Below are 24,864 nucleotides of genomic sequence, written 5' to 3'. Positions count from 1 at the left end.
TATTTGTCCAGAAAAGACCAATTTAATTGTTCTTCTTGAAACTGGACAAGATTAATTAAGCAAATTTTAAATGAATATATTTGGTGTACAGCAGGAAAGTATGACCCCAGTGTTAGTTACATTTCTCCAACAGCAGGTGGGGAAATATTTTTACTGGTCAGCTGGATTCACTAAGGCGTGTCTAAGTGACGCTGATCTCCACACTGGTATAAATTGACATTTTTCTCTCCGGCTGCTGACACAACGGGACAGGAAATGGGGAGGAACGGCCGTCCTGAGTTGATGCTGCTGCTCCTTTTTAACGCTGCGCTTCAGATGGAAACCACGCTCCAAAAAACCATTTACTTTTTTTCTCAGCAGCTGACATGGACCGAAGCAAGAAAGTTCTGCCAGACGAACCACATAGACATGATTACTTGGGACATAATAGACCCGGACCTGCTGACTACGTGGCTGAAGGATGAACAACTGACTGAAGTCTGGATTGGTTTGCATAAGGATCCTGAGCAACAGTCAGTCTGGAGGTGGATCAATGTGAAGTGAGTTTCCTTTTTGGTGCAATCCCTATGTTTATAACAGAAACTAATTTTACATAATTTTGTTTTTTTCAGAACCGGTGAAGGTTTGACAGGAGAGGATGTTTCAGAGAGCAGTTTCTGGGGCAATCAAAAACAAAACCACTACAGCTGTGGCTCTTATAATAGTTCAAATAAAAAGTGGGCCAGCGTTCTTTGCTCTGACACTCTTCCATTTGTCTGCTATGACGACAATCTGGTGCTGTCCACTGAGAACAAGGCTTGGGAGGAAGCCCTGGATCACTGCAGGGAAATGTCATCCGCCTCCTATCAGTACGACCTCCTGAGCGTCGCAAGCCCAACTGACTTTAGTTACGTCAGAGACCGGATCTACAGAGCCACCAGTGAAGAGGTTTGGCTGATTTTGTCACTTGCTGCTTTTGCAATAACCAGACCATAAATATGTTGAGGATTTTATTTTTGATATTGCTGCTGAAATCTTGGCCCACGTCTACCAGGTTTGGACAGGACTGCGTTTCCTGGGAGGGGAGTGGTGGTGGTCCGACGGAGAGACGTTGGACCAACAGGAGATGCTGCCGGACTGTCCGAGCCAGTGGCAACACTGTGGGACCGTCTCCAAGAATAACACAGCAAACTGGACCAGCAGAGACTGTTCTGAAAGAAAAAACTTCATCTGCAGTTATGTAAAACTACAGAAATAAATTACCGAAGAGCAAGACAGAATCTAGCTCTCTGTCTCTCTATATACTAGATACTCTAGATACTATATATATATACTCTCTATATACTATTAGGTGAGTTAGAGATACCACAGTTATTTCTAGTTGCTAACTATAAGTGTCATAATAATGACAGACAACATGAACACATGTTCGAGTTTGTTGGATGTGACTATATATCTGCTCCATATATTGAATCTCAGGTATTGCGAAGGACTTCTTGTCCACAATATCTGGTGAGAACATCAGGGAACGGTAATAATCATCATATTCTTCCTATGAATATTTCTGGCTTGTTGAATGGACTCTGTTGGTGTTGTTACTCCCAACAGAGTAACAGAGAGTCTGAATCTCAAATCACTAAATATGGAGAAATTGAATCTAAATGTTCTGTATGTTTTGGATTTGATTTGGACCACTCTGCTTCTTCTGCATGGATTTGTGACGTAGGATTTTTGAAGAATCACCATTTTAAACTCGCATTTTGTTTTGCTGTGTTTTATCAGGTAGAATTATTTTATTTTATTTCGGATTAAATTAGTTCATTTGTACTGACTCTGAATTGATTTGAGGCATTTTACATTGTGCTTCCAAGAATAAAGGGATTTGAAATAATTTGCTTTCTTTACTCAGCATGTGAGCACCACGTAACCCGTTTCTTGGCTTTATTAACTGTTTGCAATTTAGTGAAAACATCTTGTCAACATGAGAAAGTCCAGCAAGAACTCGAAATCAAAACAGCAAGACTGAGCAGTTCATTACATTTCCTCTCCTGCATGTCTTCTCCACTTTTTGGTATAACTATTACTTGTCATGTTTCATACTTTTGTTGAACATGCTGAGAGCATATTAAATGTGTATTAACTGGTTTTAGGTGCTGGTTTTCTGATGAAATATCTTCATCCTCTTAAGTGTAACCCTGATCTATTTTGAACTGTGGGTGAGGAGGAACCTCTTAAGACTGGCAAACATTACATCAAGTCTTGCCCTGATTGCTTGATCCATTCAGAAGGAAAACATTTAACAACATCTAATAATCAAGACGTCTAACATCTAATTATTGTTTTTTTGTTCTTAAGTTTGCTTCTTTGATTGCATTACAAGACCACTTAATGTTTTTCTTTCAGGTTAGTTGTGTTTTGTCGCCCTCTCCTGGTCATTTTTGAGTAAATAACTTTTTCCCCCCCCATTGTGTCAGTAAGCATGTTGCGATAAAAATTAGAAAGAAACATAATTAAAGTAGCAGCATATAATAACTGGACAGCTTGCCAGTAATTTGTGGCACTTGAGTTTAGGTTAGACTTAAATTAAGACCAGATCAGTTTTTAGTCTCTTGAACAGAATTTTTTTTTTAACCCTCCTACCATAAAACTAGGGTTTGATTTTCTTTCACGCCTAGAAAAAAAATAATGTCATGAAACAATGTCATGTCAGTTTCATCTATAAAAGATATTTATTTTGAAAATTGGTGACGTGTTAAATTCTTGTTAAATACTTTAGACTATACGGAAAATATTCAGTAAATGTGAATATTATTGAAAAGTTCATTTATTTCAGGAACTTTATCACTAATTGAACACATTATGTAGATTAATTACACATGTTTGATGCACTAAATACATGCATGTTTGATGTCCTTTATTTCTGCTAAGTGTGATGATTTTCCTCTAACAGATAAGATCCAAGGGGATCACATTTCACAGGTCAGTAAAAAGCTTTAATTTAAAAACTATAGAGAAAGTGCCGTGGAGAAAAGGTTAGACATTCTAGCTTAACTTTTATCACCTCAATTTGTACTCTTGCTACGCAGTTCGGAGTATTTCAGTCCAATTAACACAAAAACAAGGCAATCCACATAGATTTCCTGACAGATAATCAGCATTGTAGGTGTTTAAGTTAGAGCTAATCAAACACTGCTGGTGTTCAGGCGTTCACTTCCTTCATCCATCCATTTTCTAGTCACCCTTTGTCCCTAATGGGGTCTGGAGGGTTGCTGGTGTCTATCTACAGCTACGTTCCGGTGAGAGGCGGGTTCACCCTGGACAGGTCACCAGTCTGTCGCAGGGCAACGCAGAGACATACAGGACACACAACCATGCACACACACATACACACACTCACACCTAGGGAGAATTTAGAGAGACCAATTAACCTGACTGTCATGTTTTTGGACTGTGGGAGGAAGCCGGAGAACCCGGAGAGAACCCACCATGCACCAATATTACTTTTGCAAGTGTATAAGGTTGAAAATATGTTTCCTCTTTATGCACATTTTTTGACAGTGTGTGGTGTAATGTAGTGCCATAACTCAGTCTTAGTTAACTCCAAAAGTTGACAATAGTGAAAATATAAAATCTTGGAATGAATAACGGCTCCATGCGGAACCCTTCGTTCGGTCGACAGTTTATTGTCGGAGGTAGTTTAGAGTGACATCAACTGACTTCCGCTTGTCATTCAGCTGCTCGACGTTGTGCATTTACTCAGCTATTATATCTCAGTAAGTTAAAATATTAAATATTTTATAGTCTTTGTGTGTAGGTGGTATATCCACCTGTTTAGTGAATGAAAGAAACTTTGTGTTTATCTGAGAAAAAGGAATGGTAGATTTAAAGAGCTTCGTGTTCCCAAAGATGGGGGACGCTTAGCTTACCTAGCGTAAAGCTACATTTTCCTTTACTTTACTTTGGAGACACTTCAACGCATTTTCTGTGTTTTTTATTTCCCCAGCTTTGAAAGACATTTTAGTTGTTTTCACGTCAAATGTAGAAGCTGCGGCCTTTGTGTTGCGGCCTTTTTTGAATCAACTGTCATGTATTTTCAGAAGTAATTGACTGGGCATTAAAATATAATTATTATATCAATTAATTATAAAAGCATGTCTTTCACTCTGCTCAGTATATAAACCAATTTCTCGACCAGACTCAGTGCTTCAACCATTTTATCATTTGCGAATATAATAAGGTAACAGTGAGTCTTTACTGTACCCTTAGAGTTTTTAGTCGAAATGTGGTCTATAATAACCTGTGATGGATGTTTGTAATTTTCTTCTGTTTATTTTTGTCTCTGTACAGGAAGCTGATTTTCACCACAGTCGCGATGACACTTTTTCACTTTGGAAACTGCTTTGCCCTGGCTTATTTCCCTTACTTCATCACATACAAATGCAGCGGCCTGTGAGCATCTCGTTTATTATTCTCTATGCTTTCAACTGCTTGACTAAAGTTACAAAAATAAGAATTATATTGCTTTGTGTACTCATCGGTAGACTCCTGGTTCATTCCCCCCTCAGCTGCAGCAGTAACATATGTTCTGAGACTCTTACGGTCTCTTATAAGCTTCTTAGTAACGTCAGGTTTTGGGAGAGGGGCCCTTTAATCCTTTTACGTGCTGTGCTCTCAAATTGTCCACAGTTAACAGCACGTATGTTGTAAAGCAGTGCGTCATAAAGTGAAAATGTTTTTCCCAGTCTTACTAATTAATTCACCTAACTCTGTTTGTGTTTCACATGTGTAGCTCGGAGTACAATGCTTTCTGGAGATGCGTCCAGGCAGGAGCAACGTACCTGTTTGTCCAACTTTGCAAAGTAAAGAAGCTTTCCTTTTCTGCTTTCATTTACAGAGGGACCAGTCAATTTTTATTTTTATTTCATTTGGCCAATTGCTGATGCTTGGGGTTGAAAACGTTGAAAAGAAATGTTTTGAAAATCTTTTGTCCTTCTTATCGTTTGTGGTTATTAAGCTTTTGTTCAAGTAGAGGCATCATATGTAAAAGAGAGCATCTCTAAAGTTTGTCAATGTTTTAACATCTTTTTAGGGATCCATGATATATCAGCACTAACATCAGTATTGGCTGATATTTTGTATTTTTTAACATATTGACATCGGTCTGATAAAACTGGGCCGATACGTTTTCCAACCAATATTTATTTCCATCTGGCTCCTATTTGTTTATTTAGATGAAAGGGGGGAGGTTGGTCATGTGACAGTGATGCAGCAAAGGATTGTGGGGAGTTCAGCTGAAGCAGAGAAGTAGTGATGAAGTCAGCAGTGTGGTCGTTTTCTTCAAGGTGTCAAAAGGGTAGTAAAATACATGTAGTATCATAAATATTGATTATCTGTTGATAACAGATTTCCTCATCGGCCCAAGTTTTCAAATCGGTGCATCCCTACATCTTTTATTAGTAATTAGTGTTTTTATTGCAGCTGGCATTTCTCAAACACCAGTTTCTCTGTATTCAACAGAAAAAGTAGATCCTTAACTCTGTGATTTCCAAAAGTACAGTTTCGGCATGTTTCCTGACAGACATACTTTGACCGGTCAAAATAAAAACACAACAGAGCAACTTGGCCGTCCTGTTCAGCATTTCTGTTTGTGAGCTGAAAGTCTCTTGCAGCATAAAGACCTGCAGACACGTCTAGAGATGTCATAGACCATCCATCTTACATTTAAAACAGCCTCTCTCTGTTCTTACTCTATAATTTCTGTTTCACACACCTCACAAATCCTGAAAATAGTTTATTCTCGCAGTAACAGCAAGAGGTGGTAGCCATTTTGAATGTTGTGTTCACTGATTCAGATAACGGTCTGGTTTTTGAGTTCCCGGCCGGTTTCTCAGTGCATCTTTACTTGTCAACATTACTCTTTTACCATCGTTGTCCTTCTTTCTTTTTAGATGCTGTTTCTCGCTACATTTTTCCCAACCTGGGAAGGAGGAGCCGGTGCTTATGACTTTGTAGGGGTGAGTAGCAAAAGCTTTTATTGCCGAACTAAAATCAGAAGAGAAACTCAAAATGATATACACCCCGCTTGGTAATTCGGTTTCTCCTTTAATCCCAAAATTGTAAAGTGGTGCAGAGCCGACAGAGGTTTTTGTCTAGGTATAGAGCCGTGTTTATTTGTTTCTCAGGAGTTCATGAAGTCCACAGTGGACCTGGCTGACCTGCTGGGTCTCCACCTGGTGATGTCTCGTAATGCTGGGAAGGGAGAGTATAAGATCATGGTCGCTGCCATGGGCTGGGCGACGGCAGAGCTCGTGATGTCGAGGTTAGCAGCGACTTTTCCTGTGAAGAAAACTTTTCTGTGGAATTACCCCAGCTGTGTAAAAACGGCATGTTTGTTGTTGTTTGTTCAGGTTTCTTCCCCTGTGGGTTGGCGCCAGAGGAATCGAGTTTGATTGGAAGTACATCCAGATGAGCTTTGACTCAAACATTAGTTTGGTGAGTATCTTTACTATGTACACGCCGGGTCTTTTTTTCTTTTTATTTAAACTGTTTAACTCTTCATTGGCTTTTTATATTTCTAATTCCTTTGGTTTTTTTAATGATGGTGTGATTTTTTTTTTCCCTACATATTTTTAATGGGTTTGTTTGTTTAGATATTACATACCTGAATAATAATGTGTGTTTGGGTGCATAGGTCCATTACATCGCCATGGCAGCTGTTGTGTGGATGTTCACTCGATACGACCTGCCTAAGACCTTCAGGCTGCCTGTTACTGTGCTGCTGGCTCTGTGTGTCTACAAAGCCTTTTTAATAGAGTAAGTCTCATATTGAAAATGTCAGCATTTCAAATGGTTGGGAAGCAACTGCATCATTATTAAAATTATTAGGTTTAGGTGTTAGAATAGAATATACTTAGGAAAACTGAAAAAAAGACTCAAATCAGAAAGATGAATATACTGCATGGCTTTAGTGTTTTTCTTTTTACTCGGCTTGGTTATTCTTTTCAAAGCTTGTAGATAAATAGAAATGTTACTAGAATGAAGATCTAAAGGTCGCAAAAGAAACAGACATGCAGTGTACTGAGTAGATGTTTTAGTGAAACGTTGATTCAGTTTAAAATAGGGACGTCAAAAGATCTTGTGGTATTAAAAAAAAACACAAAATAATCTTGTTGACAAAAAGTCTGTTTAGTGATGTGAAGTCTGTCAAAATGAACCTTGTTTGATAAAGTGTAAGAGTCTTATGTAGGAAGGAGTTTTTTAAAAAAACCTTTTTAAAAAACATCATGTATGTTTGAGACTCTTATTTTGAAACTAAAAAAGAAAGCTTCCTATTTTGATGTGTTTTATTTACACATTCTGCTCACATTGCACATAAATCTGGCTGATAGCCCTTGTTACAACAGCTTGGATGAATCCCCGTCTTTTAGGCATTAGCCCTGCTGGAGAATTAGACAAACCCAGTTACAGTGGACCGTAGTGGAATCTATCTGTGGATTTTTCTGTGGAACGTAACTTAAAAGTTATTAGCAAAACATTGTTTGAGTCAAGGTTTCCACTGTACATATTCATGCACCTTAGGGTTTGTCTTGGGTCAAGACTACTACAATTGGCAGCAGTACATGTTATTTGAAGTGGTTTCTAGTATTCACAGATTTCAGCTAATCATGTGGCCCCTAACTCTTGTGAATACTGAGAGTCCACCGTCTTCAAACCTGGACATGGTGCGTTGATTACAAATTCTTTGATTTGGGGAAACCTTAATTCTGTTCATGTGAGCAGAAAAGTGCAGATTTTTAATTTGATCAAAATTTAGCTAATTTCCTGCCTTGTCCTTACAAACCCACGATCATGTCTCATGAGAGGAATGTTTTTTCTCATCCTTATATTGAAAGAATCCGCATAAAATATATAACAATGCAATGACTTAAGGGTTTGTAGCTTCTGTCTTGGTTGTCTGTGTAGCTTTATCATTTTATGGTTGTTTTTTTTTTTAGATATTTCTCAATTATTTTAAAAATGTTTCAGCCAAACTCTTATTGTAATAAATTATTTTGTCAGTAACGTCCGTCTCTCTGGTGTCCCCAGGTTGTTTGTCCATGTCTTCATGCTGGGCAGCTGGACGGTGTTGCTGGTGAAAGCCGTCCTGACTGGCGCCGTCGCTCTCTGCTCACTTTTCCTGTTTGTCACTCTGGTTCACAGCAACTGAAGAAAAAGCAGCAGGCCGTAAAAAAAAACCCTCCACAGTCTCTGCTCAAACTGGAGGAAAGGTTTTCAAGTCAGTTTGAGCTGTGAAGCTGTAAAGGAGGGCTTAGAAACGATTGGTGTTGTCTGACATGATCCACCAACTGGTTCAGCTTCCAGTTCTTCCAGTTTGATTCATTGGTTATGAATCCATGAGGAAAAAGAGCGTTCTCTGGGGAACATTTCTACCCAACTTTTAAGTGAATTATATGAAGCTAAGGACGAACATCAACATCAGGATACTTCTTCAGTGTGACTTTTTTTTTTGTTTTTTAAAGATGTGAATTTTGTATTGATGTGACTACAAATGAATTAACACTTAATAATAAAATAAAAATACATTTCTTTTAATCCTGTTCTCCAGTTTGTGCTTTGATCAGTTATGAAGTTCTATTAGAAATGTGGGACTTTCTTAATATTTAATGTTCCCATAGATGGTTATCGTTAAAAAAAAGACTCCAGAAATAACAGATTGGAAGAAGAACATTTTATTAAACACAGAGTTTCAGTACTGATGAGTTTTACATTATGGACGATTAACAATAGAAACAATAATTAATAGAAAACAGTTTAATCTCCCTTCTAACTATTTATTCTGGTACTTTGCTTTGGCTCTTGAATAATCAGAATCTCGTCTCCAGCCAGGCACCAGAAACCTTGCTGTCCGTTTTGAGAGTCCTTGATGTTTTGACAGGAGAGTCGAGCTAAGGAAACAGAACGTGACTTTTCTGAGATGTCTCAGCAGCTTTAGTTTCGGTTCAACTACCTGTTACATCCAGAGTAATGGTGTCAGGTGAGGTCCATCTCCCCAGCGGTTGGTCTGTCTCAAACCTGAAGTGGTACTGGCCCGCATCGCCCAGCTTCACACCCCGAATCTGAACCGAGCAGCTGGAATAGCTTCCCCCGGTGTAGCTGGAATCCAGGCAGCAATTCAGTAAGGTTATTTTACTGTAACAATAACAGCGCTCGCAGATCTTCTCACCGCGTGCGCCCGCGGTAAGACGGGCTGATCTGATTGGGGTCGGTGTGGTGAGCAAACTCCCTGTGACCCTCAATAGAAACACGGAACCACATAACGCGCCTCACAGTGTGACCTGGGGAGTTTTACACAATGTTGTTGACTTATACATATCCATTGTACTGTCCACAAGATATTTGGGAGAAAATATGGAATAATAGGACAAACTGCCGTATTATTAAGACAAATTAATTAATTTTATAGGTGTACATCTCTGCTGTTGGTTATATGTCAGAGTATGAACGTAGTACTGGTTGTGTGTCAAGTATCTGTGGCTGTTATTGTGAAAAATTGTGGAGCACAAAGGAATTTAGTTTGATTAGCTACAATTAAGATTTTGGTAATTTACAAATGCTATTGGAAACATTTTTTAAACTTTGATACTTTTAAAGTAATAAAGTTGTGTAAGCAGTGATTTAAGTATAATAGCAATGAATGGATCACATATCTTATCCCTGGCTACTATTAAGGATGATAAAATGTACCTGTAGTATCAAAGATTTGTGAGGATGGGTTGTTGTAGAAGCATAAACTGAGTGATTTGTTGCATTTGTTACACGTCTCAGGTGGAATGAAACAGCTGTAACAAATGACGTTTAGTTTTCTTGTCTCTGCTTCTCCTTTCTTCCGGGTGAGAAGCCTGTAAACAAGAACAACTCCAGTGAATGAGAGACCGACCGCCGTCTTCTTCCCCAAACTCTGTTTTTATTAAAAATTCTCAAAATTGTAAAATCATGAAATTAGACAATAACCATTCTTTTGTGCAATCAAGTCAAACTATCGTTCTGTTGCTCCAAAACAACCATATTCTATTCACTTCAACAAACAGTATCTGCTCTCACAGCTGTGACCGCGCCCAAGGGCCAAATCAAAATAACTCCACAATCAATTTAAATCTGTAAGATTTACATAAAAAAACTATTTCTTATGTGCAGTGAAATTTTAAAGCTAATAATCCCCTTGAATTATAATAATTCTGAAAAAATATATAATCATGTGATTAGTTACAAAATTTTATATGGACATATTTAGATAACTAAACCTACTTTAAGCTCTGAATAACTACGCTAGGATCGATTACACAGTATGGGGGGAAAAGGTAACGTCTAAAATAAATAAATATTTGCAACTCTGGTGAGAACTGATTACATGTAGCAAAACAAAAGCATTTTGACTTGATCTCACAGCTCCAGCTGCTGAATAGAAACCTTCAACGGTAACAAGAAAAATATTGTTAGCGAACTTTAAAATTATAATAAAACTTGCTTTGAAGGTTTACCAGCTGGATCAGCAAAACAAATATTTTTTGTAATATTTTGCTAATAAAATGTTACTTTACCCAATACTTTTCTGTTATGGTTTTCAATATAAAAGCTTGCTTTTCATTTGAACAGGTCTAATAATCAGAAGTACATAAACTGCTGAATTTGAGAAGTTACAAAAACTCTCTAAAAATGTTCTTCTGTTTTATGGAATTTAGCAAACACAATTTTGTTAACTTTAACTAACTTAAAACAAGAAAAGTTGTGGTGGTGTGTTGAAAAATCACAACCCTTGTATGGAGGCCTCAGTCCTGAACGTGGACATCACAGGTTTGAGTCCCGGCCTGATGACCTGTGTTGTGCAGTTTCCTCTCTCGTATTACTCAGTTTCCTGTCTGACCACTCAAAGAAAGAGCAAATGAAACCCTAAAAACAAGAACGGTTTTGTTTTATATAATTAAAGACAGTAAGAAAAACAATTTCATATGACTTTTTATTAATTGTTCCTAAATATCTGTAATCAATTGTACTATGCAAAACAAAACAACAACAATGAAGTTCATTTGTTTTTCACAAAAAACAGGTTTATAAATTTATGACATCCTTTTTGCTTTGCTGCCATTTTGATCACATCTAAAACATACATTGTCAATATCTTTAAATTAACAGAGCAGCATTGTGTTAGAAGAAAAATACATTTTTCATTAAGTAGCATACTCATTTAAAAAAATACATTTGGTACATAACTGATTATCACAGAACGATAATTAACTTTGCATCAGCATTGTTCCTTCTAATAACTGTGTGAAAGCAAAACAAACTTTGAATTGGGAAAGAAAAACATCAATCAAACGGTATGTTTAACTTTTATCAGCACAGTAGCAGCTTTGAGACCAGGTCATCGCAGAAAGTTTCATCACAGGGATATTGGCTTTTTGGTGTTCACTCTTCCATATACACAGCAACCTCCTCCATAGAAACAGGTTTGAGTGTATCCTGCACAAAAATATAAAGGATTTCTTTGTTGTTTAAAGACAATCTGAAGTAGGCAGAATTAATTAAAACCCCATTAAACTCAGAGAGCTTAAAGATAAAAGCTACTTTATAATAGGATAATGTTTTGTTGAGCACTATGAGTTTGAAGAAAACAGGAAACAAAAGGATCTCATTATTCATTTAGTAAATAGGAATACCTTTGGTAGCCAAAAGGAACTACAAAACAATTGAAGTATAATTTAATATAAGACAGTAGGAAAAAAAGATCTCCTTTATGTTGTACATAAAAACTTTGGGCTTGAAATGAGAAATGTTTTAAGTTTTTGTTGACTTGAATACATTGTGTTTCCCTTACATTTTTTCTCTCATATATATATATTATTTTTTTTGTGCAAATTGTTAAATCTTAGTTACACTCTTGTCATCACAGATAGAAATTTGCACTCAAAATGATGTAATTCTGCAGTTAGTTCAAAAGCAGGCGATCTACACTACAAGACATTTTCTCATAGAGATATCTGCTAATTATTCAGACTTAAAAAACATTTCATTTAGTAATTGTCAGAAAGTTAGAAAACTCTTCCAATAATCGATCAATAATTAAGTACATGTAATGGTACAAGTTAATGAAATGTCAGAATCTTTCGCTTCACTCACATTAAATCTAAATAATTTTGAATTGTACAAATAGCACAAACGTCCTATTTGAAAAAAAAAAAAACTATCAGTAGATGCCTTGATTTTGTTTCTTCTTACTTGAATTTTCATGTGCGGATCAATCCAAGCTCCACGGCAGAGAGAAGTTCTCTCCCTCCAACTCTTTAGTGATCACAGACTTAACCCTCCTGTTATGTTCGTTTCTGAGGTACAGCAATAATGTTCCCGGGTCAATTTGACCCGGGGAGTGTTTAGTCATGCTATAGTGTCGGAAACCAAAAAAATCCTCCAAATCTTTTTTGTGTCTGATTATTAACTCCTATACGAACCATTCCAATCAATATTTGTGCAAGTATGTTTTTTTATTCCTCACAAATAAAGGATCAATGACGACAATTTACTCATTCGGACATAAAAAATGTGATTTACATTTTTTTTAATGCCCACTGAAAAACCTAAACACAAAATAACACTAATTATCTTTGAAAGTGATTTTTTGTAAATTTTTTTGTATTACATTTTTAATTTTTTTTCTATGGGTGATCTTTATAATTGAACTTGAGACACATTTACTGTTCTTAGTTGGAGATGAAGACCACTGAATTTCACCATTTTTTGACATGAATGTCTTGCTTCGAGAAACATGAACATCATTTTCATCAATTGCTTCATAATCAGAATCATCAGACTCAGAATTGACCTCAATACTGTCTTCAGCTTCAGAAACCTCCTCTTCTATTTCACTGTCATGATCAACAAGAAGTTCCAGAGCTTCCAGGGCTGTCATCTTTTTTTTCCTGCTGCTCATTTCCTGACCTCTGACAGTGACGATATCACATGTACCTTTAGTGTGTAATGTGTTTAGGACTCCCTTGCAGAGAGTATTTATGCCCTCCCACCCCTCCCCTTCTAGTGAGTGTCACTCAGTGTGGGTGGAGTTTTTCCACGGGAACAGAAAAGAGAAAAGGTTCCCGTCAAAAGTTTTATAAACACCTGCTTTCTCAGTTTCCTTGTGAAGTAAAGAGAATAGTGAGAATGTAGGCTTGTGTGCATGCATGTGTGTGCGTGCGTGAGTGTGTGTGTGTGTGTGTGTGTGTGTGTGTGTGTGTGTGTGTGTATGTGTGTGTGGTGAAATATGTCTCATAGGTGCAAGGAAACAAACAGAATTGGACATTTTTTAAAACTTTTTACCCTTCAACTTGTATGCCGGGTCAAATTGACCCGAACAGTATCTATGTAACAAATAGACGCAGAGGGGGCTGCAAGTGTGTAAAATGAACCATTTTTATTTTATACATAGAGTGCACCTATTAAGACAAATAGAAAAAGTTTCATGCAGAAAAAATACTTCTAACTATTTTTTTTTTATTTTTAAACTTTGAAACGGGTCAAATTGACCCGCAACATAACAGGAGGGTTAAATCGGGCCAGTTGCTCTGAGTTGAAGTGGTTTTTCCAGTCTCCTGTGATTCCTGTCGCAAAACAACACATCGGTGAAAGAGTGAAACAACAACAAACTCAACAGAACAGCCAATCTCATGTCATCGACAATCAAGACATGCAAAAAACTCACCTTTCCTCAGGAAAGGAAACTTGTCGATGTCCATGTACTTCTTTGGGCAGAGGCTGAAGTTGGACATGCTGTTGGCCTTCATGCTCTGGAAAGAGCAATGCTCCGCTATCTTCTGAATGACTTCTTCACTCAGATCCCTGCGCAAGAAGTCAGAAATGCGCCTGATGGACGCGGCCAGGTCCTGAATGAGAGACGATACTTGATCACGAACATTATGATAAAATATAGGTATAAACTCTTTCGTCTTGTAATAATTTTTTAATCTTTTTTCACATTTTTCTTTTTCTTTTTTTGCTTCATATTTAGGCACAACTTTATGCTGGCCCAGCAAGTGTAACCCCAATAAAATGGACTGAAAATTGTGGCTTTAAAGTGACACGTGGAGCAGTTTAAAATATTTGCAAACATTTGTAAGGTGCATTATGTTGGTAATCACACACAACATGAAACCCAGTCGCCTCTGATTAGTTTGTGTGAACAACAAAAAAGGAAGAGAGCCGGTTTCATCAGGATATCTTTTAATTTACACAAATAACATGCAACATGATTCAAACTAGGAACTTGGAAACATGTTGGGAAGGTACATAAGTGTAACCCGGGTGTAAATTTTAACCTCCATTCCCTTATTCTTCCACTCCCTGTCCCCTTTATTTCAAATCTCGCGATAGTTTAATACCGTAATTGCAGCAATAACTCAACCAATCACTGTTGAGTATTATGGTCACATGTACCACTACCACTACCTCTGCTAGGTATATTATTTGGAGTGGTAGTATGGAGGATTAGGAGACGCTGGGAGGAGAGAGCTGCAGGTTAGTTGAGCGTTGTCATTCATCATTGGGGCCTGCCCATAGCAATGCATTGCATGGCAGGCACCTATTGTTCTACCCCCAATAGAACGCCTCTTTATTATTATTGGGGCCTGCCCATAGCAATGCATAAGAAGAGCAGTGACTGAGTCACTGCCTCCATGCATTGCATGGCAGGCACCTATTGTTCTACACTCAATAGAATGTCTCTTTATTTATTTTTCTTCCGCCACCATTAATGCGGCTCGTACCGTTGCGAGCCCACCCACAAAAGTGGTATCAAAAGTGGTACCAAATCCCACTTTTGGTGGGATTTGGAGTTACCATGGCGACCTAAAAAGCAAAAACCGACCCCAAAATCACTAACGAGCTCACCAGGTGCAACTCTGGTTGTCAAGGGGACGAGGCAACCACTAAATCCTGAAAATACCCTATTTTTGAGGATTTTTCTGTGTCGTCATAACTTCATGTAGAAACGCCATTCAAACTTCATTTTGTAGATACGTCCGTGATCTCTTTTAAAGTGAAGACAGCACGTCAATATGAATTATGGTTTGTCCACAACTTCTTTCTAAGCGACCCAAAAGTTTTAGATTTTTTGAAAAATCAGAGTGTAACTGCTGCTCCGCTAGAGTGAGAGTCAGAGTGACATTTTGACCCCAAATCATTTTTTAACTCGCCCTCACACTCACAAATATTGCATGATTGGTATGAAACTCGGTCATGACATTGATACGCATGCCTGCTCCGGTCAAATGTTTTCAAACATTATCTAGTGCTTACAGTTTTCTCTCCAGGTGCTTCAGAGCAAAGTCATGCGCCAGGGTATCTGACAGATCTCACTGATTCACTTCCATGTATTTCTGAAAAATTTCAGACCTTGGCACACACCTTTTTTATCTCATCGCTGTTAATACTGTGAGTGAGGTAGAGATATGAATCGCAGGACTATCGGAGACGACAAATAGCCCTCTCATACGCTTCAAACGGTTTTCGAATATGTATTACGGTTCCCGAACAGGAAAGAGTTGTTTGCAATGCTTTTTTTAGTCAAACTGGCTGGCTCAAACAGAATTGTCTCCCCTGGATGTCTCACTCACAGCTGGCAGAGAGGATTATTTACCATGGCAACGAACCCAGAGCAGGGAGAGCTGCTAAGGACTACAACACGCATCACTGTAGTTGAACTACTAGTTCAGTTAAAACAGAGGAGGACTGAGCTGGCCTTTACAACAACTTGCTGCTATGGGCTGTATATAACTCATTTAACCCTGTCACTGTTACACATGGGATGACTTTGACCCTTTCAAATGAAGCTTAACAAAAATTTCAAAATAAAAGCCTTGGGAATTTTTACATCATGTAATTGCTCTTTTTGGCTTTATGTGACTGGTTTATCCAAAGCACTCTTACACATTGGATTAGTGTGGGCATTTAATATGAAGCTTACTGCAAATTTCAAAATAAAAGCCTCAATATGCCCCGGCGGTGCAATGATATCATTCTGTATTATCTGTTTCTCTCAGATTAGCCTTGTAGCTTAAATAAACTATTACCTATTTTTCAGACTTATTAGCCATGTTTAGTATACTTAATGGAGTAAGTAAATGACAGTAAACATTCTAATGATACCCCACATGCTACTGAAAGTATTTATGCTTACATTAGCATATTTGCTCATTTTTTTAGCTAATACACTTTATCATCTTGAATGTTGCATGTCTAGCTTACTTAACATTCTTGTGATTCTCCACATGCTATTGATTACATTGCAGCATTCTTTAGCATTGATGCTAATTTTTAGCATCAGAATGTTGGGTCCAAACCGACGGGCACACTTTGGCAGGCCCCAGTTAAATTTCTTCAGGAATTTTCTAGTTCTCTTTAAATCTCTACGATGCTCACATAATATGCTAAAATATAGGAGCCAACTACTGTGAGCCAAAAAGGAGACGAAAAAAAACAGTTTGTGCGAGATAAAACTGCGGAATCGGTGAGTGTTTTGTGCGTGATTTAGCGTTGGCTCATTGTCACTGTTGCTGCGTATCTGTTAAGTTACTGAGTATGTAAACCAAATTGATGGATAATACGGTGATTTAAATATTTATTGAGCACTTGTTTAGATTAGGGTTTTTTTTACATTTCATGTCAACTAATTTATATGGTGCATATTTATTGGATTTTCATGGATGTAATTTATTTTGAATCAAACACACAACGTACCTGACTTTTATTGTGAAGGGATTAAAGAAAAAGCTACTGAAACTTGTATAGATGGAAAAGAGTCACCACAAGTCAGTGCAACTATAAATAATTCATGGGAAACCTAAAAATGTTTTTTTTCAGACTTTAGTTGACATTTATGAACAAAAATTGTTTTCCCGTAAAAGTGAAGGGGCAGAACAACTAACAGGAAGGCTAAAGATAACACATGCAGTATAACATAGTTTAAAACAGGAAGTCTAAACTAGCCAAAGGTTACAAAAAACTTAAAATTACCTGAACCATTTCCTCATAAGTGATGAAAAGTATCCTGTCTCCTAGCTCTGCATTTTTCCAGCTCTTCAAATGGTCTGTCCATTTCCCAAAGAAAACTGCAGAAAAAAACAAACAGAATCACAGAATAAAAATATATTATTTTTTTGTGCAGCTTAAAACAGATGCAGCATCTGGAAACTGTCTGGAAGACACTCTAGAAATGTATTATTTATCCTTTTGTTTTTGATAAAATGTTATTATAAACATGTCATGTCAAACGTTATTTATAACAGTATTTATACACCCACTCATATAATCTAAACATATAGATGCATATAAATATAGTTTCCTATTTTATTGATGTCAGATGAAATCTCGATGTAGTAAAAGCAGATCACCATTAGGATCCCGTCACGAGAGCAAAACTATGCTGACACATTAAACTGAGCAACTAGTTTCTTAATGTTGATGGACTGAAATACCAACACAGACTACATGGGAAAGAAAACCCCAAACTCTTTCAGGAATATGAATTATGTTTGGTTTCTCTGACCTCTACCATCCAGGAATTTTTCCATGAACTCATCAAAAGTCCCTGGATCCTCCAGGAAGGCGGCCATCTGGTGGAAGTAATATGAAGACACCAGGACGTCTTTTGGGTTCCTCATGACATAGACTACCTGCAAAGTGAAGAACACATGCAGTGTTGTCTGTATCCTCGAGTAGAGTCTGGAAATGTCTGACCGAGTCTCCACCCACTTACTTTGGCTTTGGACGTGTGGAAGGAAGGCAGCATGAAGCTGTAGGGAAAATGTGTGACGAGCGCACGTGGCGACGCCAGCTTATCAACCACCTGCGCCAGCCTCGTTGTCTCCAGAAACGGTACCCGGTCCCAGTTCACCACCGTTTGGACGGGAGTCAGGTCTCCACCACTAAGCACCAGCGGGAGGATCTCCTGCATCCAGATCGTCCCTACAAAGACGAATGAGACACTTCAGAGCTGCTGGAAGTGCTGCTCAAATTTTAAAAAGGGGCACATTGAACAGAAACACTGTACAACAACCCATATTAATCAATAATCTAACTGGATCCTACTACATCATTGCCATCACATGGGGAAATCCAAAGTAAATATAGTCTAAAATTTTCCCAACAGGTATAAAGTTTCTGTTTCTGCTGCTGACAGTCCTGGAGGGCTGAGCTGATCTGAGACTGTAGCTGTTAAACAGACTAGAGGAGAGAAAGTCTCTGGTTATGAAGTTATAAAATAAGCAAAATTGCTGCCATTTTACTAATTAAGCCCCAATAATATCTATTTAACTTCTAGAACAACCTGTCTGCAGACTGATTTATAGATCCAAACAGCTCAAAGGGGTTAACTCTATATAATAGTTTGATGTTAGCACCTCTAGATCTAGAATTATAAGACTGGAGTATCAAGATAAAGAAAACTCAGTAGCTGCTGGTAGGGGCCATTCAGGGGCCTCCAGACACTCAGGGGCCCCTAGAAATTGTTTAATTGTAACACAGACCATAGATCTAAACCTGTAGCATTATTTATAGAGAATGACAATGTTACTAAATTTTATTTAATGCATTCAGCTGAGAAAAAAAAGTACATTTAGGATTTAATTAGGACGTTTACTTTGTAAAGGTTTAAAGAATCATCTTGATAGTTTGATTGTTGTTACCATGGCTACAATATGGTGTAATCTTTGTGTTTGAATTAGATTTGTTCACAAATACATCACAGCAAATAACCAATAATCAGTGATTGATTTTAAACTCAATAAACCTGGTCTCCCTGTGTTGTTGTAATCTCAATATTACTTGTGGCAAATATAATTTCTCTCATAATTTGTTTGGAAAATGTCTTTTTTGTAGGCAGTGAAAAAATACAGGCTCAATTGCTGTCAATTAGTTTTATTTGCAAGTTGGGTAAAAATCTAAACTGTGCCAAATCAGTCCCATTATGTCCTAACAAATTGCTCAGCCACCCCTTTATTTGTTCTTTAGTTTGAAATGTTTCTGTGTATTTCTTGTAAGGGGAAACATCCTGAACCTGTCAGCGACCTGGTGGTGTGGAAGCCCAAAACTATGGGGAAAAGGTATCTGCACTCCACACTTTACAGAGTTTACACAGGTATAACTGTTGGTTTATATTTTTGTATCTGTTTCCTTTGTCAAAACCTATTATGATTATTATGATTTTGTCACTGATGTTTATAGGATCACTTCCAGATCCTGACATACTGGCATCAGGAGAAAAACTTCGCCAGCCGCAGTGCCAACCACTTATGGCCCTTGGTCTTTCAAATTTGGAGCTGGTTCCATCCAGATTTGGGTCTGTGCCACAGGGCTCACCAATGTCCCATCAGTGCCCACCTGACTAGTCCTCTGGTAGCATCATTCTGCACCACATGACTCCAGACTTCCCTTCTCTTCCTTTGATGCTACGTAGTCTTCCGAATATGGGTTTTGTGCCCACAACTTATGCATCTTCAGTCTCTGCAAGCGTCATTGGAAATGTCTTATGAAATAGAGGCCAGAACAGGAGAGCATATATGAGAATAAGAATAATTTTCTGTATTCTGGCTAACAGAATGCTTGTGGACAGAATTAGTTTGTAAAAAAAAACCTGAGGTTTTCTACAACCTCTTTACATTTAAGACCACATTGTTGTGCCACTGTTAAGGTGTACTTTTGAAGTGGACATGTTAAGTGCAATTTGAAATATTAAATATAAAATATGATTTAAAAAAATACTTTGTTGTGTTTATTTGATTCCTATTCAAGACACTTTGATAAGAATGATTATATATTTAATATAAGCGGCTATCGACTATCATTTGTTTCCATTTTTGGTTGATGGTGTGCCTCGTGATTTTTTCAATGTAAACAATGTACCTTGGCTCAAAAAAGGTTGAAAAACACTGGTGTAGATAACTTGAAAAAATGTGTAAAATTCGGCTATTTACGGGGAATGACAAGTCGCGACGGAGGTCTACTGCAACACTGTCGCTGGTGCAAACTTACAATGCAAGATCTGTGTAGTTCAAAGAAGCAAAGTCCATTTTTATTCGGGTTTAATATAACAAACATTGTCATTAATGCATTCTCGGTGCTGTTGGACCATGCGTCGTTACTAATGATATTTAGTAATCTCGGTGTGTTTTAGCGTTAGTTTCAGTAATGCATCCACCCGTAAGGGGGGAAAAAAGTGTCATCTTTAACTAAACTGACCTGACTTCGGGTACGTAACCACGAGAACATCATCATCTTTCAGAGTGAATTCCTGCGCAAACTTCAAACTCTCTGCAGAGTGAGTCTCTCTGGGAAGCAGAAGTCCCCGGTACTCCCGGTAAAGCTCCTCGGAAGACGGCATTATGCTGCAGAAACGGAGTTACTACCAGACCACTGTTCTATGGAGCAGTGAACTGACCGAAAAGTAGTGATGGGTACATGACGTGCAGAGGCTTCGAGGCGTGTGTCGAGTAATGGAGGGGGCGTTACCGTAAAGCGCGTATCGAAGCTTGCTTCATTTAGGTTCAATGATGGTATTGAAGCGGATTTGCTCTGGAATAAGGAAGGTATTGATCTAAATGAATTTTTTTCCCCTTCCCCCATTATTTATTTATTTATTTATTTATTTATTTATTTATTTATTTATTTATTTATTTATTTATTTATTTATTTATTTTTCTGGGATTAATATTTAATGATTTTAGACTTTATTATTTCAGGACTTATAATTGGGTTCTTTATTTAATTTGAGCTTTTTACTAATAATCTCACTATTACAAATAGGATTGGTTAGTTAGTTTTAAAGTTCTTAATTTTTATTTTAGGATTTTTAAGATAGCTGTGGGACAGGATAGGGTTTTCTCTTTTTTCCTTTCTCTGTGTCTTCCTCTCTCTCTATCTTTCTCTATGTATATATATATATATATATATATATATATATATATATATATATATTTTTTTCTCTCTATCTCTATATATCTCTTTCTGTCTCTCTCTCTTTGTCTCTTTTTTTCTTCACCTTTTGTGAAGTCATTCCCAAGAGCCATAATAGACAAAACCTCAATGCATCACACGTGTTAAGATACAGCTGGCTGTGATTATACACCTGGCCAGTAGGTGGTTTCGTGTGCACGTGAAGCTTCAAGAAATGAACCCTTTCTCGAACCAGTTGGCTCAAGTGGTTCAATTCCTCATGAGGCTTCATCTCACCATCACTACCGAAAAGCGCTCGCCTGTCCTGCCGAGACTTCCACCACTTCTCGCGGGAACATGAAACTCCGTGAAGGCAACCTGGCCCTCTTCAATTTTTGATTTAAAAAGTTGTGTTTTTACAATTTTCTTCGTTGTTATACATTTTACAAACGTTTATTTTCTATCCATGAAATGTTCATGTCCTAAAAAAAATAATAGTGCGGGAATAATAAAGTTGTTGTACGGAAGAGGATTAGGGCCACTGAAAAAAATAATATAAAATAAAATAAATAAGCCCAGAGGCTCTGACAGAAATAAAATAAAAATAAAAAAATTCCGTGGCCCGAAAAAAAAGAAAGAAAATTTCAGCGTCCCAGAAAAAAAAAATCTCAGGAACCAGAATTCTGACTGATGGACGCCAGCAAGAAACCAGCTTCTGAACCACAGACCCGAGTTGTTGCGGACAGCTAACGTTCTGGAGAAAATGTCTGATTTAAGTGACTTGTTACGTGCCAGAGGAGTCCCCGAAGCTGCTATTGCACTAATGGAAGAACAAAAGGTGAGTAAATCAAATGAGATAGTTTGGTGTCTAAAGCCGAACGGTTATGGCTAGTAGTTAGCATGTTTGTTAGTTTATAGGAATAAACTGATGTACAAAGTTAATTCATACAGATGAATAAAGGATGTAACAGCTGTTGATTGCTGGAATTGTCCCGTAAATGTTTGTTGCGTTTATTTTATTGTTCTGTTTGAATGTTTTACAATGAAACTAAGGTTAGCTGAATGTCAGCCACCTTCTATATAAGATGTCTGTCTGCTGTGTTAAATTGTGTAACTTTTAGTTCAGTGGAGGACAGAAACTATGGTATAAAGTGACATAAACGTTTATATATGCAAATATTTAAAAGGAAAATGTATGACTTGCACCAATCTGCGGCTGGCTGTAGATCTGATCGTAGGATCTCTTCACCAATGTAAAAGGTCACTTAATGTTGATGTGCAGAGTAAATAATTGTCATTTCTCATCTGTTTGTGTGCAGATTGACTGTGGTGTCGCAGCAACGCTGGAAAATCATCAAACCTTGATGAAATAAATAATTCACAAAGAGCTCGTCCAAAAACCAATGTTCGTCATTGACTGCTGGAGGGAGATCATCTACCCACATCTGCCCCTCAGCCCAGAGGCTCTGACAAAGCTGTTCTCAGACCTGCAATCAACTTCCAAAAAAGTCTGTCAGCTGCTGAAATTTGCTGCAGATTTAACTCCTAAGCAAAAGGAAGTAGAGAATCATCTCAATAGATTCATACGAGAGCTGGAGGACATTAAACTTCAGAAATTTATGAGATTTTGCACTGGATCTGATCTCATTGTAACAAACCATTATTATTCTTGTTTAAAAGAATAATTAGCCATTTAGTTAGCCATTTCAGTTTTGGCTGAGAATATTACAGTTTCTTTTATTATCCCTGGTTTCACATCATACAATGAAGTGGCCACAAAAGAAATGAATAACTGTTTATTACATCCAAAAGCATTTTGACTTGATCTCACAGCTCCAGCTGCTGAATAGAAACCTTCAACAGTAACAAGAAAAATATTGTTAGAGAACTTTAAAATTATAATAAAACTTGTTTTGAAGGTTTACCAGCTGGATCAGCAAAACAAATATTTTTTGTAATATTTTGCTAATAAAATGTTACTTTACCCAATACTTTTCTGTTATGGTTTTCAATATGTTAATAAAGCTTGCTTTTCATTTGAACAGGTCTAATAATCAGAAGTACATAAACTGCTGAATTTGAAAAGTTACAAAAACTCTCTAAAAATGTTCTTTTGTTTTATGGAATTTAGCAAACACAATTTGGTTAATTTTAACTAACTTAAAGCAAGAAAAGTTGTGGTGGTGTGTTGAAAAAGCACAACCCTTGTATGGAGGCCTCAGTCCTGAACGTGGACATCACAGGTTTGAGTCCCGGCCTGATGACCTGTGTTGCGCAGTTTCCTCTCTCGTATTACTCAGTTTCCTGTCTGACCACTCTCAAAGAAAGAGCAAATGAAACCCTAAAAACAAGAACGGTTTTGTTTTATATAATTTAAGACAGTAAGAAAAACAATTTCATATGACTTTTTATTAATTGTTCCTAAATATCTGTAATCAATTGTACTATGCAAAACAAAACAAAACAATGAAGTTCATTTGTTTTTCACAAAAAACAGGTTTATAAATTTATGACATCCTTTTTGCTTTGCTGCCATTTTGATCACATCTCAAACATACATTGTCAATATCTTTAAATTAACAGAGCAGCATTGTGTTAGAAGAAAAATACATTTTTCATGAAGTAGAATACTCATTTAAAAAAATACATTTGGTACATAACTGATTATCATAGAACAATAATTAACTTTGCATCAGCATTGTTCCTTCTAATAACTGTGTGAAAGCAAAACAAACTTTGAATTGGGAAAGAAAAACATCAATCAAACTGTATGTTTAACTTTTATCAGCACAGTAGCAGCTTTAAGACCAGGTCATCGCAGAACTCTATATTTAAATTATAACAATACACTTTCATGTTCTGGCAGAAAGACAACAAAAATTTTATGTTTGCTTGCACACAATATGTCTAATTAGATGCAGTGCAAGAAGACCTGTGTAGAGAGCACCTATCAGAAATTGCAAAAACTATCCAACGGTATGATCGAGATAAACAGCAACACTTTTTAAATTCCTTTTATGAGCACTGAAAGTTGCTAAATACTTTCTTTTCTTAGCCTTATATACAAATCAGCAGCAATAAGTGGATCTCCTGAGGGCTCCCAGTTGTTTTCTACCATAAGCAGACAACAAAGTTTCATCACAGGGATATTGGCTTTTTGGTGTTCACTCTTCCATATACACAGTGACCTCCTCCATAGAAACAGGTTTGAGTGTATCCTGCACAAAAATATAAAGGATTTCTTTGTTGTTTAAAGACAATCTGAAGTAAAGCCTAATTATGTCATCCATCTCTGACATTTTGACATTTTCTGGGACACTGAAATTTTCTTTTTGGGGGGGAGAGGGGGGGCACGGATTTTTTATTTAATTAAATTTTTTTTCTGGGCTACAATTATTTATTTATTTTAAATTTTTTCCGGGCCATATATATATATATATATATATATATATATATATATATATATATATATATATATATATATATATATATATATATATATATATATATATATATATATATATATATATATATATATATATATATATATATTTTTTTTTCAGTGGCCCTAATCCTCTTTTTTTTTATTTTATTTCTGGGCCATATTTTTATTTATTTTTTTTCAGTGGCCCTAATCCTCTTTCGTAAATAATGTTGGTTTCTGCAGAATGAAGGCTGGAAAAAAATATGTGACTCTTTTTCCAAACCAAGCTGATCAGGTTAGAGCTTAACTCAGGCTTCTGCACAAACCCAAACGCATGAAGGTATTTGCATCTCGTAGAAGAGCGCCGCATCACGCAGCTCAGCAGTGAATACGACGATCGTTCAACACGTACGTTTGTTTCCTTTTTGACTGATGCAAGTTAGATTAAAATTGTGAATTTGAATTCGTAAAAGTGTAATTCTGTCGCTTGG

At 37.1% G+C, this 24,864-nt stretch overlaps 4 protein-coding genes and 1 long non-coding RNA gene across 11 annotated transcripts; 3 read left to right on the top strand and 2 right to left on the bottom strand.

The window, feature by feature from the left end:
• The first annotated feature begins 242 nt into the window (after nucleotides 1-242).
• LOC122831535 (macrophage mannose receptor 1-like) lies at nucleotides 243-2,720 on the top strand. Its single transcript, XM_044117808.1, has 3 exons — nucleotides 243-539; nucleotides 612-927; nucleotides 1,034-2,720. Exons 1-3 carry the CDS (start codon nucleotides 256-258, stop codon nucleotides 1,235-1,237), a joined length of 804 nt encoding a protein of 267 aa, XP_043973743.1. The 5' UTR covers nucleotides 243-255; the 3' UTR covers nucleotides 1,238-2,720.
• Nucleotides 2,721-2,878: 158 nt separating this feature from the next.
• On the top strand, nucleotides 2,879-8,571 carry tmem147 (transmembrane protein 147). 4 transcript variants are annotated; one of them, XM_044117815.1, is made up of 8 exons: nucleotides 2,879-2,958; nucleotides 4,327-4,428; nucleotides 4,769-4,838; nucleotides 5,928-5,993; nucleotides 6,162-6,298; nucleotides 6,387-6,471; nucleotides 6,671-6,792; nucleotides 8,065-8,571. In XM_044117815.1, the coding sequence occupies exons 2-8, from the start codon at nucleotides 4,352-4,354 to the stop codon at nucleotides 8,183-8,185; spliced, it is 678 nt and encodes a 225-aa protein (XP_043973750.1). In that variant the 5' UTR covers nucleotides 2,879-2,958; nucleotides 4,327-4,351; the 3' UTR covers nucleotides 8,186-8,571. The 4 variants fall into 4 exon arrangements, with proteins under 4 accessions (XP_043973750.1, XP_043973749.1, XP_043973747.1 ...); XM_044117814.1 differs by lacking the exon at nucleotides 2,879-2,958 and adding an exon at nucleotides 3,224-3,275; XM_044117812.1 differs by lacking the exon at nucleotides 2,879-2,958 and adding an exon at nucleotides 3,649-3,752.
• Nucleotides 8,572-8,787: 216 nt separating this feature from the next.
• LOC122831550 (sialoadhesin-like) lies at nucleotides 8,788-9,324 on the bottom strand. Of its 2 annotated transcripts, none has more exons than XM_044117834.1 (3): nucleotides 9,203-9,324; nucleotides 8,987-9,132; nucleotides 8,788-8,924 (listed from the first exon to the last, which is right to left on the bottom strand). In XM_044117834.1, exons 1-3 carry the CDS (start codon nucleotides 9,292-9,294, stop codon nucleotides 8,803-8,805), a joined length of 360 nt encoding a protein of 119 aa, XP_043973769.1. In that variant the 5' UTR covers nucleotides 9,295-9,324; the 3' UTR covers nucleotides 8,788-8,802. The 2 variants fall into 2 exon arrangements, with proteins under 2 accessions (XP_043973769.1, XP_043973770.1); XM_044117835.1 differs by having other exon boundaries at nucleotides 8,792-8,898.
• A 1,798-nt stretch (nucleotides 9,325-11,122) lies between these two features.
• LOC122831533 (sulfotransferase 2B1-like) lies at nucleotides 11,123-20,455 on the bottom strand. Of its 2 annotated transcripts, XM_044117803.1 has the most exons (8): nucleotides 20,257-20,455; nucleotides 17,777-17,985; nucleotides 17,567-17,693; nucleotides 17,035-17,129; nucleotides 13,727-13,907; nucleotides 13,575-13,625; nucleotides 12,253-12,336; nucleotides 11,123-11,496 (listed from the first exon to the last, which is right to left on the bottom strand). In XM_044117803.1, the coding sequence occupies exons 1-7, from the start codon at nucleotides 20,396-20,398 to the stop codon at nucleotides 12,272-12,274; spliced, it is 870 nt and encodes a 289-aa protein (XP_043973738.1). In that variant the 5' UTR covers nucleotides 20,399-20,455; the 3' UTR covers nucleotides 11,123-11,496; nucleotides 12,253-12,271. The 2 variants fall into 2 exon arrangements, with proteins under 2 accessions (XP_043973738.1, XP_043973737.1); XM_044117802.1 differs by lacking the exon at nucleotides 11,123-11,496 and having other exon boundaries at nucleotides 11,873-12,336.
• On the top strand, nucleotides 14,496-19,493 carry LOC122831556. 2 transcript variants are annotated; one of them, XR_006370714.1, is made up of 4 exons: nucleotides 14,496-14,538; nucleotides 16,460-16,528; nucleotides 19,060-19,121; nucleotides 19,243-19,493. It is a non-coding gene; the product is annotated as an uncharacterized LOC122831556 (long non-coding RNA). The 2 variants fall into 2 exon arrangements; XR_006370715.1 differs by lacking the exons at nucleotides 14,496-14,538; nucleotides 16,460-16,528 and adding an exon at nucleotides 17,973-18,140.
• Nucleotides 20,456-24,864: the final 4,409 nt, after the last annotated feature.

Source organism: Gambusia affinis, linkage group LG05 (genome assembly GCF_019740435.1).
Source record: "Gambusia affinis linkage group LG05, SWU_Gaff_1.0, whole genome shotgun sequence".
NCBI lineage: Eukaryota > Metazoa > Chordata > Actinopteri > Cyprinodontiformes > Poeciliidae > Gambusia > Gambusia affinis.
The sequence above is the reverse complement of the archived record's forward strand: the minus strand, read 5'-3'. Positions and strand labels throughout refer to the sequence as shown.

Coding starts and splice junctions, on each gene's coding strand:
- LOC122831535 (XM_044117808.1), top strand. CDS start 256: ATGGGGAGGAACGGCCGTCCTGAGTTGATGCTGCTGCTCCTTTTTAAC. Junction 540..611: donor TGGAGGTGGATCAATGTGAA/GTGAGTTTCCTT, acceptor TGTTTTTTTCAG/AACCGGTGAAGGTTTGACAG. Junction 928..1,033: donor ACAGAGCCACCAGTGAAGAG/GTTTGGCTGATT, acceptor CACGTCTACCAG/GTTTGGACAGGACTGCGTTT.
- tmem147 (XM_044117815.1), top strand. CDS start 4,352: ATGACACTTTTTCACTTTGGAAACTGCTTTGCCCTGGCTTATTTCCCT. Junction 4,429..4,768: donor ACATACAAATGCAGCGGCCT/GTGAGCATCTCG, acceptor TCACATGTGTAG/CTCGGAGTACAATGCTTTCT. Junction 5,994..6,161: donor GTGCTTATGACTTTGTAGGG/GTGAGTAGCAAA, acceptor TTTGTTTCTCAG/GAGTTCATGAAGTCCACAGT.
- LOC122831550 (XM_044117834.1), bottom strand. CDS start 9,294: ATGTGGTTCCGTGTTTCTATTGAGGGTCACAGGGAGTTTGCTCACCAC. Junction 9,133..9,202: donor TCTTACCGCGGGCGCACGCG/GTGAGAAGATCT, acceptor CCTGGATTCCAG/CTACACCGGGGGAAGCTATT. Junction 8,925..8,986: donor CATTACTCTGGATGTAACAG/GTAGTTGAACCG, acceptor CTGTTTCCTTAG/CTCGACTCTCCTGTCAAAAC.
- LOC122831533 (XM_044117803.1), bottom strand. CDS start 20,398: ATGCCGTCTTCCGAGGAGCTTTACCGGGAGTACCGGGGACTTCTGCTT. Junction 17,986..20,256: donor GGTTACGTACCCGAAGTCAG/GTCAGTTTAGTT, acceptor TCGTCTTTGTAG/GGACGATCTGGATGCAGGAG. Junction 17,130..17,566: donor AAAATTCCTGGATGGTAGAG/GTCAGAGAAACC, acceptor TTTTTTCTGCAG/TTTTCTTTGGGAAATGGACA.